General features: G+C 44.1%; 1 protein-coding gene across 1 annotated transcript in view; it reads right to left on the minus strand.

Annotated features, from left to right (window-relative positions):
- Positions 1-16,001, minus strand: part of LOC123765384 (uncharacterized) — a 473,535-nt gene that overhangs the window by 71,733 nt on the left and 385,801 nt on the right. Inside the window, exon 4 of the mRNA XM_069335483.1 lies at positions 3,378-3,521. Within this exon, the coding sequence (XP_069191584.1) occupies positions 3,378-3,521 (144 nt within the window). The remainder of the gene's footprint in view (positions 1-3,377; positions 3,522-16,001) is intronic.

A 16,001-nucleotide genomic window follows, 5' to 3' on the forward strand; every position in this document is an offset into this window, starting at 1 on the left:
GGAAACTGGAAAAGGTTCTGAAATTTCTGACGAGGCTCGTCCCAGAGTTGCGAGGGATGAGATATGAAGAGCGACTGAAGGAACTGAATCTGACGATGCTAGAAAAAAGGAAGGGGCGGGGAGATATGATGGTTACCTTGAGGTGCTTCCGGGGCTTAGCGTCCCCGCGGCCCGGTCGTCGACCAGGCCTCCTTAAAATAGCCTACATATTAGCAATATGTATGCTATTCAACATATATATATATATATATATATATATATATATATATATATATATATATATATATATATATAGATATATATATATATATATATGTATGTATGTATGTATAATATATATATATACAACTTTAGAACACTTTCCCATCAGGAGACTCGAACCCTAGCCAGCACAGAAGCCTCACAGCAACTGGAATAGCAGGTACGCCTTTAACCCACTGCACCAAACTCAGACCCTTAAAAAAGATGGTAATTTCGGGGTATTTAAACCCCCCAAAAATCATCACCTCCCAAGGGCAACTAAAGCTAGTGATTTATAATACTTAGGGGGATTTGCAAAGTGGAAATAGACGAAATGTTCACACTGAATACTAACAGAACAACAGGACATGAGTTGAAGCTGAATTCTGAGATGAGTCATAAAGATGTTATAAAGTTTTCTTTTGGCGTGAGAGTAACGGGAAAATGAAGTTAACTAAATAAGGTGGAACACATTGTGAAAGCAAACACTATTCATAGTTTTAAAACTAGATATGATAGGGAAGTAGGAAAGGAGTCATTGCTTTAATCAACTGGCGGCTAGAAAGGCGGGATCTATGAGCCAATGTTCGATCCCGCAGGCACAAATAGGTAAGTACAAATAGGTGGGTACACACACCGAGAGATGAAAAGACAAGAAAATGGGTACAACATAGGAAGAAGCCCTTAAACATACCAGCACTACAATTAAGCAAGAAAACAATTCACAGCAGTGAGGAGAGTCAGAGGGGAACTATGATAAAGGTATACCGGACAAATGTAAAACAGATTCAGTTTTTTCTATAAATTCATTAAAAGCAGTCTACATGTAAAATATAAAATTCAGAGATTGAGAATGGGGGAACAGGTTCACCGAGAATGAAAAAGAAATGTGTGAAATCTAAATAAACAGTTCTAAAGTGTGTTTGTGCGAACTGAGGTTTTCAGAGAACCAGACACAGTGCCTATTCCATAAAACACTATAAAGTACATATAGGTGTCTCAAGACAAATTGGAAAATTTACTCTATGGGCTAGGAAGAAATAACGCAGTTGGACCAGATGGAGTTTCACCTTGGGTGCTGAGAGAATGTGCAACTGAGCTATTCATTCCACTTCAACTGATATTCCAGACAGCTTTGTACACAGGAATCTTAGCAGATATTTGAACAAAGGCAAACATAGTTCCAATCTTTGTCTGTGTTTGTACCATAGTAAAAAAATGGTAACAGAGAAGACCCTCTAAATAAGAGATCCATATCATTAACAAATTGGTAGTCAAAACACTAGACAAAATTTTTAAAGCCAAATGGTTAAACACCTGGAAAGTAATAACATAATAACAGACAGTATGGTTTACGAACAAGATCTTGTGTAAGAAATCTACTTAGTTTTTATGACAGAGCCACAGATATAATACAGGAAAGAGGTGGTTGGGTTAACTGTGTCTATCTGGACCTAAAAAAAAAAAGGCTTTTGACATAGTCCCACACAAGAGGCTGTTTTGAAAACCGAAACATCCTGGAGGGGTGACAGGGAGACTGATGACATGGATGAAAAATTTTCTAACTGACAGACAGATGAGGGCAGTAATCAGAGACAATGTATCTGACTGGAGGAGTGTTACTAGGGGGGAGTACCACAGGGCTCAGTTCTTGCACCAGTAATGTTCATCGTCTACATAAACCATCTACCAGAAGGAATACAGAATTATATGAACATGTTTGTGGATGATGCTAAGATACTGTGGAAGACAGACGATTGTGATGCCCTTGAAGCTGATCTAGATAAAATAAGTGCTTGGAGCGTCAAGTGGCAAATGGAATTCAATGTGAATAAATGCCATGTTATGGAATGTGGAATCAGAGAAAATATACCACACACAACTTATAAATTATGTGGAAACATTACAGAACTGTAATAAAGAAGGAGACCTGGGGTGGTTTAGGATAGTAAGCTGTCGCCAGAGGAACACATAAAGAACATTGTGAGAGGAGCGCATGCGTCGCTTTCCAACTTCACACTTGCTTTTAATTATATTGATGGTGAAATACTAAAGAAACTGTTCATGACTTTTGTGAGACTAAAAGTGGAATATGCAGCAGTTGTATGGTGGCCAACTCTCAAGAAGCACATAAACTGGAAAAGGTGCAACAGCATGCTACAGGATGGCTTCCGGAACTGAAAAACAGGAGTTACGAGGAGAGACTAGAGGCGTTACATATGACAAATTTAGACAATAGAAGAAAAAGAGGTTATATGATCACCAATTACAAAATAGCAGCAAGAGTCTACCAAATTAACAAAGAGGAATTCCTTAAACCAGCAACTTCTAGAACGAGAGGATACAGATTCAAGTTCAGGAAACACAGGTGCCGAAAAATATTACAGAGTTTTTCTTTTGCAAACAATGTAGACGGTTGGAACAAGCTAAGTGAGAAGGTGGTGGAGGCCAAACCCGTCAGCAGTTTCAAAGCGTTACACGACAAAGAGTACTGGGAAGACGGGACACCACGAGCGTAGCTCTCATCCTGTAACTACACTAAGGTAATTACACACACACACACACACACACACACACACACACACACACACACACACACACACACACACACACACACACACACACACACACACACACACACACACACACACACACACACACACACACACACACACACACACACACACACACACACACACACACACACACACACACACACACAAACACACACACATACACAGTCGAGGAGGCCCTGGATTTCCCAGATAGTCCCCGATAGACATCACAGAGGGGAGACTCACCTGAACAAGAGAGAGAGGGGAGACTCACCTGAACAAGACAGAGGGGAGACTCACCTGAACATAACAGAGGAGACTCACCTGAACAAGACAGAGGGGAGACTCACCTGAACAAGAGAGAGAGGGGAGACTCACCTGAACATAACAGAGGAGACTCACCTGAACAAGAGAGAGGGGAGACTCACCTGAACATAACAGAGGAGACTCACCTGAACAAGACAGAGGGGAGACTCACCTGAACAAGACAGAGGGGAGACTCACCTGAACATAACAGAGGAGACTCACCTGAACAAGACAGAGGGGAGACTCACCTGAACAAGAGAGAGAGGGGAGACTCACCTATACAACACCTGAGGAAGGAGAAGACGTGGGCGCGGGTGGCTGTGGCTCCTGCATCAATAACAACAGTGTAGACCGCTTGCCACGCCCATGGTGTCCCTCCGCCCACGCCCACACACGGTGACTCCCCCGGCCTGGGGCTTCCTGCTCCGCGGGCGCCAGAAACAGACAGGTAGAGGTAGATCAATAAATTGAGATGGACTGAGATAAATTGATTGGGAGAGAGAGAGAGAGAGAGAGAGAGAGAGAGAGAGAGAGAGAGAGAGAGAGAGAGAGAGAGACAGACAGACAGACAGACAGACAGATGGAGAAACACCCAGAAAAAGAATGAGAAAGATAGAAAATAAATGAGAAAGAGAGACAGAGAAAGATGCATTAATAATCAACCACATATATAACACATCCTAAAATTTATTTTCAGAACATTCTAAACAAAATGTTAAAATTATGAACATATATAATAAAACGAATTATTCCCGAGCAGAGTAAGTCATGAGGACCTGCGTAAGAACACCAAACAAAACCCCTCACACTCTTCAAAGTGGGAAATTACTTCCTTTAAATGGGAAATGTCAGTGTCTAAGATTCTTATTTTCTTGTTCTAAAGTGTAATATATTTTGTGATGTTGCTGGTAAATGCACAGAATTTTCATTTTTGTAGGAAAAATGGATCTAGCAATCATTTGCAAGGAAAACCACGAACAATCAAACACACACACACACACACACACACACACACACACACACACACACACACACACACACACACACACACACACACACACACACACACCCTGTTGATTGACGGTTGAGAGGCGGGACCAAAGAGCCAGAGCTCAACCCTCGCAAGCACAACTAGGTGAGTACACACACACAGTTTCAAATATAGATGTGATAAGAGCCTAATAGGCTCAGGAATCTGTACACCAGTTGATTGACAGTTAAGAGGCGGGACCAAAGAGCCAGAGCACAACCCCTGCAAACACAACTAGGAGAATACACACACACACACACATGTAAAGTTCGAGTTCAACACGAACAAATGTAAAGTGATGGAAATGGGATCAGGTGATAGGAGACCAAAGGGACAGTACACAATGAAGGGGAACTGCCCGCCTGCGACGATTCGAGAAAGAGACCTGGGAGTGGACATAATACCTAATCTAACTCCCGAGTCACATATAAATAGGATAACGACAGCTGCGTACTCTACACTGGGAAAAGTTAGAACTTCATTCAGAAACCTAAGTGAGGAGGCATTTAGGGCGCTTTACACTGCCTACGTGAGACCAGTCGTAGGAGCAGGTTGTGGAAGCAAATACTATTCATAATTTTATAACTAGATATGGTAGGGAAATGGGACAGGAGTCATTGCTGTAAACAACTGATGGCTAGAAAGGCGGGATTCAAGAGTCAGTGCACGATCCAGCAGGCACAAATAGGTGTGTACACACACACACACACACACACACACACACACACACACACACACACACACACACACACACACACACACACACACACACAAATTGTAGTCGCAGTCATATATAACCCACCACCAAATGACAGAAGACCCAGACAGGAATATGATAGAAACCACATGGCCACCATTAACATAATAGAGAGAACAGCGTCTCTCGCTAGTAGGAATGGATCAGGACTTCTAATCATGGGGGATTTCAACCACGGGAAGATTGATTGGGAGAACAGGGGACGCATGGAGGACCAGATACATGGAGAGCTAAGCTGCTAGACGCGGCAAGAAGAAACTTTCTAAGCTAGCATATCAAGGGACCGACAAGAATGAGAGGGGAGGATGAACCAGCTATGCTTGATCTGATATTTACCCTTAATGAGTGGGATATGAGGGAGGTTAAGATGGAAGCACCCATGGGAATGAGTGATCACAGTGTATTAATCTTAGAATACTCGGTATAGCTAGGACTTATCTTCCCTAAAAAAGAACTAGAAAACAAAAGGCTGGCATACCGAAAGGGGAATTATGAGGGGATGAGAAATTTCCTAAAGGATATACCATGGGACCTCAGAGCTAAGTCGGTACAAGACATGATGGACTATGTCACCCAAAAGTGTCAGGAGGCAGTAAACAGGTTTATCCCGGCTCAAAGGGAAAAATCTGAGAAGCAAAAGAAGACTCCATGGTTTAACAGGACATGTATGGAAGCAAAGATACTGAACAAAATGGCGTGGAGAAAGCAGAGAGAGATACCAGAGAACCAGGAATGAGTATGTTAGTGTGAGAAGGGAAGCAGAGAAAAATTATGAAAATGATATAGCAAGCAAAGCCAAGGCCGATCCAAAGCTACTCCACAGTCACGTCAGGAGGAAAACAACAGAGAAGGAATAGGTAATGAAACTTAGAACAGGCGAGGACATGAATATAGAGAATGACAAAGAAGTGTACGAGGAACTCAAGAAGAAGTTCCAGGAGGTCTTCACAATAGAACATGGTGAGATCACTGCGCTAGGAGAGGGGCAGTAAACCAGGCGGCCTTGGAAGGGTTCGAAATTACGAGAGATGAGGTCAAGAGACACCTGTTGGATCTGGATGTGAGAAAGGCTGTTGGTCCAGACGGGATCTCACCATGGGTATTGAAAGAGTGTGCAGAGACACTCTGCTTGCCACTCTCCATAGTGTATAGTAGGTCACTGGAGACGGGAGACCTACCAGAAATATGGAAGGCGGCTAATGTGGTCCCAATATACAAAAAGGGTGACAGACAAGAGGCACTGAACTACAGGCCAGTGTCCTTGACTTGTATACCATGCAAAGTGTTGGAGAAGATCGTGAGAAAAAATCTAGTAACACATCTGGAGAGAAGGGACTTCGTGACAAATCGCCAACATGGGTTCAGGGAAGGTAAATCTTGCCTTACTGGCTTAATAGAATTCTACGATCAGGTGACAAAGATTAAGCAAGAAAGAGAAGGCTGGGTGGACTGCATTTTTTTGGACTGTCGGAGAAGCCTTTGATTCAGTCCCCTATAAGAGGTTGAAGAGACAGGCAGGAGTAACTTGGTAAAGTGTTCCAGTGGATAAGGGAATACCTAAGCAATAGGAAGCAAAGAGTTACAGTGAGGGGTGAGATCTCAGAATGGCGTGAAGTCACCAGTGGAGTCCCAGAGGGCTCTGTACTCGGTCCTATCCTGTTTTTGATATACGTAAATGATCTCCCAGAGGGTATAGACTCATTCCTCTCAATGTTTGCTGACGATGCCAAAATTATGAAAAGGATTAAGACAGAGGAGGGCTGCTTGAGGCTTCAAGAAGACCTAGACAAACTAAAGGAATGGTCGAACAAATGGTTGTTAAAGTTTAACCCAAGCAAATGTAATGTAATGAAGATAGGTGTAGGGAGCAGGAGGCCAGTTACAAGGTATCATTTGGGAGATGAAATTCTTCAAGAGTTAAAGAAAAGACTTGGGGCTTGATATCACGCCAGACATGTCCCCTGAAGCCCATATCAAGAAGATAACATCAGCAGCACATGCCAGGTTGGCTAACATAAGAACGGCATTTAGACACTTGTGCAAAGAATCATTCAGAACTTTATATACCACCTATGTCAGACCAATCCTGGAGTATGCAGCCCCAGCATGGAGTCCATATCTAGTCAAGCATAAGGCCAAACTGGAAAAAGTTGAAAGGTTTGCCACCAGACTAGTACCCGGGCTGAGAGGTATGAGCTACGAGGATAGACTACGGAAATTAAACCTCACGTCGCTTGAAGACAGAAGAGTTAGGGGGGACATGATCACCACATACAAGATTCTCAAATAAAAAGTGATAGGGTAGATAAGGACAGGCTATTTAACACAAGGGGCACACGCACCAGGGGACACAGGTGGAAATTGTTTGTCCAAATGAGCCACAGAGATATTAGAAAGAACTTTTTTTGTGTCAGAGTGGTTGACAAATGGAATGCATTAGGAAGTGATGTGGTGGAGGCTGACTCCATACACAGTTTCAAATGTAGATATGATAGAGCCCAGTAGGCTCAGGAATCTGTACATCAGTTGATTGACGGTTGAGAGGCGGGACCAAAGAGCCAGAGCTCAACCCCCGCAAGCGCAAATAGGTGAGTACACACACACACACACACACATGAAAATGCAACATAAAGTTGCTGGTTACATACGCAAATATTCGGACAATCAGGTATGGAAATGTTCAGATGATCAGGTATGGAAATGTTCAGATGATCAGGTATGGAAATGCTGGGACATTATAGAGCTCCATAACTAAGTTTGACTTATCATCTTCACGTTTATTGATGGTAAATTGCTATTTACCGTCAACTTTGCAGTTTACATGCAAAGTTGTTTACAAAGTCAATTGCAAGTTGACCTTAGAAACAACTAAAAGTAACAGTGGAATGGTCCTCCGTCATCTCAAAAACGTATCCACATTCCAAGACATGAAGTGAATGACGCCGGAAATGAATGAAGTGAATGAATGAATCCGGGAAAGTCTCCAGATCTTTGATGAACAAAATTGATGTTCTGAAATGTTCAGGTCTGACACAAGACCTCGGAAGATCCTCTAGTACATCCTTGGTCCCAGACTTATCTTGAAAGGTCCACAAGTACAACTCTGGTCCGAAACTGATCTGGGAAAGTTCACAAGTTTAACGTTGGTTCGAAAGTGGCCAAGAAATGCTCACGAGCATAGCCCTAGTCCGAAACTGACCTAGGAAGGCTTACAAATACATCCCTGGTCCAAAACTGTCCAAGAAAGGTCATCGAGTGCATGTGTGCTCTGAACCTGACGTAGGAAGGTTCACGAGTACAGTTCTGGTCCGAAACTTTCCTAAAAGTGTTCATGAGCTCAGCCCTGGTTCTAAATTATTCTTGTAGGCCTCACGAGTAAAACTCTTTTTGGTACCTGATCTTGGAAGGTTCACAAGTAAAGTCTAGGCCTAAAACTGAATCTAGATTAAGGTTCACGAGTACAGCCCTGATATGAAGCTGACCTAGCAAGGTTCACGAGTACAGCCTTGATGTGAAGCTGACCTAGGAAGGTTCACGAGCACAGCCCTGATGTGAAGCTGACCTAGGAAGGTTCACGAGTACAGCCTTGATGTGAAGCTGACCTAGGAAGGTTCACGAGTACAGCCTTGATGTGAAGCTGACCTAGGAAGGTTCACGAGTACAGCCTTGATGTGAAGCTGACCTAGGAAGGTTCACGAGTACAGCTCTGATGTGAAGCTGACCTAGGAAGGTTCACGAGTACAGCCCTGGTTCGAGACTGATCTACAGGAAGGTTGACGAGGTCTATCATATGTGTAGCATATCCTTCATATGTTTCAAATTTCCCGAACATGGTATATCATGACTGAGGTAAAGTCTCCGTGGTGTAATGGTAAGACACTCGCCTGGCGTTCCGCGAACGCTTTGTCATTGGTTCGTATCCTGGCCGGGGAGGATTTACTGGGCGCAAATCCTTAACTGTAGCCTCTGTTTAACTCAACAGTAAAATGTGTACTTGGTTGTAACAACGATCCTTCGCGGCGGGGATCGTATTCCAGGGACTTGCCCGAAACGCTACGCGTACTAGTGGCTATACAAGAATGTAACAACTCTTGTATATATCTCAAAAAAAAAAAAAAAAAAAATAAAGACACCAGACCTCGGTAGAGTCCAACGTCCAGTCATGGGAACACACCCAAGATTAGCGTGAGTTTAAACACTACTTGATGATGCATTATATATTCTCGTGTATTTGCATTTAAACTCCCACACCACCCGGTGTGTTAATTACCTTAATCACTGGCCGGCCTCCCCACTAGTCCCTACACAATCCTAGTCTCCGGAGACACCCGGCTCTCTCTCAAATTATTGATCCAGTGCTGGTCACCTCATAACAGCGCACACATACCGCTGACGATAACTCTGCGCAAGTTCCACATACATCAGCCCGGTACGGTGGAAGGTATACGGTTCTCCAGCAGGAAGATGTCACCCGTGGCCAGGGCTGTTTCTCCTCACTTGTATGACATCCACTCTGGCCATCCTAAATTTAAGACACTCGCACCATTCGGGTCCAGCTTTGCCCATAATTCAATTCCGGCTTTTAGTTTCCGTTGTTCAAGTTACCGCCAGCTTCTCATAACTGCGGAAGCTCTTAAGAGGATTCGACATATACCGGCATCCTAATATTGTCGTATCCGGTCAGGATATCGGCCTCCATACTTAGGCCTTTCATACAGGGCACCATTGCTGCTCCTGCAGGCATCATAATCTGTGGGAGCTCTAACTAAATATTCATATATATATATATATATATATATATATATATATATATATATATATATATATATATATATATATATATATATATATATATATATTTATATATATATATATATATATATATATATATATATATTATATATATATATATATATATATATATATATATATATATATATATATATAATATATAATATATATATTTCGGTCACAGCAGTACAGCTCTGGTTTGAAACTGAACTTTGAAGGTTCACGAATACAGCCCTGATCCGAAACTGATCTAGAAAGGTTCCGAAACTGACTCGGTTCCGAATGCCCTCGAGTATAGCCTTGGTCCGAAATTAACCTTGGAAGTTCAGGAGTGCAAACCTGCTCCGAAATCACATAGGAATGTTTACGAGTACGTCCCTGGTCTGAAACTGGCCTTGGAAGGTTAACGTGTACTGCTGAAATAGAAAGGTTCTCGAGTTTAGTTCTTTTCTGAAACTGACCTTGGAAGGACCTCAAATACAGCTTCAGTCCATAAGTGACCCAGAAAGAGCCTCAAGTAAAGCTCTGGTCCGAAACTGACCTAGGAATATCCAGGAGCACAGCCCTAGTCTGAAACTGACCTTGGAAGATCCTCGAATACAGCCCAGGTCTGAAATTTATTTATGTAGGTCCTCGAGAACAGTCATGGTCCGAAGTCTTTCTGGGAAGGTCATCCAGCATCACGAAACGTTTGAAATATGCGAAAATTGAGCGAAATGGATGCAATACTCAATGAGATGTACAGAACAAAATTGCTCATTATAGCAAACAGCCGATCCGTTTTGCCTGCCATATAAAATAATCTGTTACATATGTAGAGGTAAACCAATGGTGTAATGTTCATCCCAAGTGTATTTAGGCGTTCAGGCGCTAGATCGATCATATACTAGTTAGAAACTCAGACTCAAGACTCACAGGCTCCCAGACTCATAGATTCACAAACTCACGGGCTATCAGACTCACAAGCTCACATACTCTTAGGTTGTACATACAAACATACATACTCACAGGCTTACAAGGTGTGGATGGGGCTTGTAAGTTGGAGATGCGGGCAGGAGTAAAAGGGAAGGTACTCCACTGGATAAGGGAGTACCTAAGCAACAGAAGACAGCGAGTCACTGTGAGGGATGAGATCTCGAGGCGAGGCGTCACCAGTGGAGTCCCTCAGGGATCAGTTCTTGGACCTATACTGTTTTTGATATATGTAAATGATCTCCTAGAGGGAATAGACTCGTTCCTCTCAATGTTTGTTGATGATACAAAAATTATGAGGAGGATTAAGACAGTAAGATAGCAAGAGGCTATAAGATGACCTAGACAAACTGAATGAATGGTCTAACAAATGGCTACTAAAGTTCACCTCAAATAAATGTAAAGTAATGAAGCTAGGTGGAAAGAACAGGAGGCCAGACACAAGGTGCCGAATGGGGGAAGAAATCCTCCATAAAACGGACAGAGAAAAGTATCTGGGAGTTGATCTCACACCGAACCAGTCTCCTGAAGCCCACATAAAGAGGATAACATCAACAGCATGTGCGAGGCTGGGTAACATCAAAAACAGTTTTTAGAAATTTGTGAAAGGAATCATTTAGAACATTGCATACCACGTATGTGAGACCAATCATGGAGTTTTTTTTCTACCACAGACGTGGCCACACATTTACAATGCTAATCAGCATATATACATTTTCTTCTGTCCTCCATGGACAAGGTGAGAGAACTGTTAAACATATAGTTCAGTGATTTATTTAACAGTCAACCACAGAAGATGATTGCAGTACTTATAAAATGCTAATCTAATCTACATACTGAAGTAAAACGTACTAGTGGCTTTAGGTATTGTATATACTAGCTCTATCTATAAATCCAACATCATGTTTGTAAATCAACTATGTATGTACTTTCCTGAATAAAATTTACTTTACTTTACTAAATACATAAATACACAGATTTACGTCTGCCCTACATAAACAATGTTCGATGTGTCTTTTTACATAATGTCATTAATGTGCGTTTACAAAGGTGAAACGCAAATCTGAAGGCAGTTCTGATGTTAGCCAGCCTTGCATACGCCTCATATACATACATACATATGTAGATTTATACATATGTATATATGTATACATACATACGAATGTATGTGAATACAGGATATGTGGAAGCTGGTCACTGAACCTGTGTAAGGAATCTTTCAGAACCTTGTATACCACATATGTAAGACCAATCCTGGAGTATGCGGCTCCAGCATGGAATTCGTACCCAGTCAGGCATAAGACGAAGCTGAAGAAGGTTCAGAGGTATACCACTAGACTAGTCCCAGAAGTAAGAGGTATGAGTTACGAGTAAATGCTGCATGAACTGCACTTCACATCGCTGGAAGACTGAAGAGTTAAGGGAGTAAATATGAGCAACGTGCGGTGGCATCATTGGAGGTGAGGTGGGAGCGGGTAAGTGTGTTCCAGGAGTCTGTTTTGGCGTCATTGTTGCTCATTATATATGTCAACGACCAGTTATTACCGTTTGGAGCGAAGTGTAATAACAGCCAGCTTGCTGATGACACAAAAGTGAGGCAAATAGTAATCTAAAATTGATAGGTTCTCTGAGCAAGTCCAAGAAGACCTCATTACATTGCAAAACTGGAAAGAAGAAACGTGGCAAATTTAGCTCAACAAAGTGTTACTCAGCAAAGTCTTACCATTGGGAGAATGCAGTGGCTCCGTTTGCCATATGAATAATGGAGATTTAGACTAATCGATTTGCGAAGAGGGATGTGATTAGCAATGACCTCAGAATTCATCAGCAGTACATCACTGCGCGTAACGAAGCCAATAGAGTGATGAGTTTATCATCAGAATCGTCATAAAAAAGGCACAAACATCGCAGTCCAATTATATTTGGCCCTGGTGAGTCCATTTAGATTATGCTGTCCATGTTTGGTCACAGTACTACAACGTGGACATTGACTCCCTCGAGAAAACTCATCGTAAGATAGGCAGACTTATCCCTGGTGTCCCTGTAAGAGGTTAAGAGCGCTCCCTCTGCAGTTCCTGGAGAGGTACAGGAAGACATCATCGAAGGTCCTCAAGTGGCTTGGGGGTATGAACAAGGTTTATAAACTATCAGATCAGGTTAAAGCCTGTTACAGTGGCCATAAGCTGGAAAGGTTCTTATTCAGGAAGAATATGGGAAAGTATTGGTTAGGCAACAGGGTGGTAGACGAATGAAGTAGGTTGCTAGCCAACATTATTGAGGCAAATGGGTTAACCAGCTTTTAAAACTAGGTTTGATAGATACGTGGGGGAGAGGAATTTGAGATAGATAGGTACCAGGCATAATGGGTCATGAGGTCCATTTTGCGGGACGCTCGTTTCCTATGTTTTATAAACTCACGCTCCAAAATACCCTTCCGAACATACATAATGGTTGCATTATGTAATAATTTCACGCAGATAAAAAAAATTCTCGTTCGTAAAAATACACAGTCCATTTTCATAAAAGAAAACAAACCTTGACGGCTATAGTCGCAGGAATTTCTCTGAGGCCACCAAACGCCACCAAAGGCTGGATAAGCGTAGTGAAAGTAGCCGACCGTCTGGGCAGCGTCGCCCTTCCATTAGAAGATGCCTCGCAGCAGATCACAATCATGATGTAAGGGAGAGAAAAATGCGACAGCTGGGCTTCTGAAAGTGATGGGAGCAAGACCGCTGGCGAGTAAAGATGTCTGGATAACGTCGTCTTCTCCATCAGGAAGGAAGTCTCTCTCCCCACTTCAGGCTCCCTCCTCAGCCTTTCGAGATATTTTGTGTTGGGCAGAAGGGTCGAGTCAATCACTGGACACTAAACCCGCTCAGCAAGCCAGTGTTTCGCTGCATGGTTTGTGAGGAGTGGGGGATGGGGGCGAGGAATGGGACGGTGTTAGGTGGATAAAGAAAGGTGTGAGGGGCAGTGCGGGAAAATGTGAGAAAGCTACCTAGTGATGCAGGTGAAGGGTGCAGCACCACAGGATGCTCATGTATGGTTAGTTGACTTAATCTTCCTTTTGGGCGAAAACGTTTAAAAAAAATTCTCTCTCTCTCTCTCTCTCTCTCTCTCTCTCTCTCTCTCTCTCTCTCTCTCTCTCTCTCTCTCTCTCTCTCTCTCTCTCTCTCTCTCTCTCTCTCTCTCTCTCTCTCTCTCTCTCTCCTTTAATTATCCATTCCAAGAGTATCAAGGTTAAAAATATCCTAATATTTGACCACGATCTAAATCCGCCATTTATCAGTATAATCCCTCGATTAGGTATTTTGGTTGAAGAGAGTGGGAGCGAGGGTGTGGAAGAGAGTGGGTGGGAGGGTGTGGAAGAGAGTGTGTGGGAGGATGTGGAAGAGAGTCGGTGGGAGGGTGTGGAAAAGAGTGGGTGGGAGGGTGTTGAAAAGAGTGGGTGGGAGGGTGTGGAAGAGAGTGGGTGGGCGGGTGTGGAAGAGAGTGGGTGGGCGGGTGTGGAAGAGAGTGGGTGGGAGGGTGTGGAAGAGAGTGGGTGGGCGGGTGTGGAAGAGAGTGGGTGGGAGGGTGTGGAAGAGAGTGGGTGGGAGGATGTGGAAGAGAGTGGGTGGGAGGGTGTGGAAGAGAGTGGGTGGGAGGGTGTGGAAGAGAGTGGGTGGGAGGATGTGGAAGAGAGTGGGTGGGAGGGTGTGGAAGAGAGTGGGTGGGAGGGTGTGGAAGAGAGTGGGTGGGAGGGCGTGGAAGAGAGTGGGTGGGCGGGTGTGGAAGAGAGTGGGTGGGAGGGTGTGGAAGAGAGTGGGTGGGCGGCTGTGGAAGAGAGTGGGTGGGAGGGTGTGGAAGAGAGTGGGTGGGCGGGTGTGGAAGAGAGTGGGTGGGAGGGTGTGGAAGAGAGTGGGTGGGAGGGTGTGGAAGAGAGTGGGTGGGAGGATGTGGAAGAGAGTGGGTGGGAGGGTGTGGAAGAGAGTGGGTGGGAGGGTGTGGAAGAGAGTGGGTGGGAGGATGTGGAAGAGAGTGGGTGGGAGGGTGTGGAAGAGAGTGGGTGGGAGGGTGTGGAAGAGAGTGGGTGGGAGGGCGTGGAAGAGAGTGGGTGGGAGGGTGTGGAAGAGAGTGGGTGGGCGGGTGTGGAAGAGAGTGGGTGGGAGGGTGTGGAAGAGAGTGGGTGGGAGGATGTGGAAGAGAGTCGGTGAGAGGGTGTGGAAGAGAGTGGGTGGTAGGGTGTGGAAAAGAGTGGGTGGGAGGGTGTGGAAGAGTGGGTGTGCGGGTGTGGAAGAGAGTGGGTGGGAGGGTGTGGAAGAGAGAGGGTGGGAGGGTGTGGAAGAGAGTGGGTGAGAGGGTGTGGAAGAGAGTGGGTGGGAGGGTGTGGAAGAGAGTGGGTGGGAGGATGTGGAAGAGAGAGGGTGGGCGGGTGTGGAAGAGAGTAGGTGAGAGGGTGTGGAAGAGAGAGGGTGGGCGGGTGTGGAAGAGAGTGGGTGGGCGGGTGTGGAAGAGAGTAGGTGAGAGGGTGTGGAAGAGAGTGGGTGGGCGGGTGTGGAAGAGAGTGGGTGGGAGGGTGTGGAAGAGATTGGGTGGGAGGGATAACAGAGCTGAGAGCGCTGGTGTACCCACCTTACATGTGCTGGGAGAGTCGAGCATCAGCTCCTGGCCCCAAGCTTCAAAACAATTCTTAACAACGTTTTTTGATCAAATTTGCAATGGAAATTGTGCTTACATTACTTTTCCGTCTATCCCATTCCTCTTTTTGAGGCTTATAACTTTGTTTTTCTAGTTTCCATATATTCCATTTTCCTGTCTCAGCTGTATCTATTTTCCTCAGTCTTTTCTCAACGCTCAGGAATTAGTCGTTATGTTTCCTAGTTTTGTCTTGTGCTTTATCAGGTGAGAGTTCCATGCCGGAGCTGCATTCTGAAGAGTAGTCTCACGTAGGTTGTGTATAAAACTCAGACGGCTACTTTGTCTACAATTTTTGTAGATACAAAGTCGTTGGCCTGCGTGTCACGTGCCGCTGATGTTATCCTGGCAATGTGTGTGCTTGTGGCATTACTTGTGGGTTAGGCCCATGCCTTCGACTTTGTGCTTCTCTGATACAAAAACCTGTCCTCCCTTCATCCTACACTCCTTGTGTGTGTGTATTCATGGATGTATAGGTATACTTAATGTTTTGTAACAACATGTACACAACTAAACACATGCAGCCAACAGAAAACCCCTCACCTCTGAAGGATTCGAACACAGAACACGTGGGATTCGAACAATGACACGCTAAGGTGCATTGAGCCCCTCTGGTTGTATGGGTTCGAATCCTTCAAGGGTGAGAAGTTTTCTGTTACATACTGGCTTGGGG

This window comes from Procambarus clarkii, chromosome 33, assembly GCF_040958095.1.
Source record: "Procambarus clarkii isolate CNS0578487 chromosome 33, FALCON_Pclarkii_2.0, whole genome shotgun sequence".
In the NCBI taxonomy this organism is placed as follows: domain Eukaryota; kingdom Metazoa; phylum Arthropoda; class Malacostraca; order Decapoda; family Cambaridae; genus Procambarus; species Procambarus clarkii.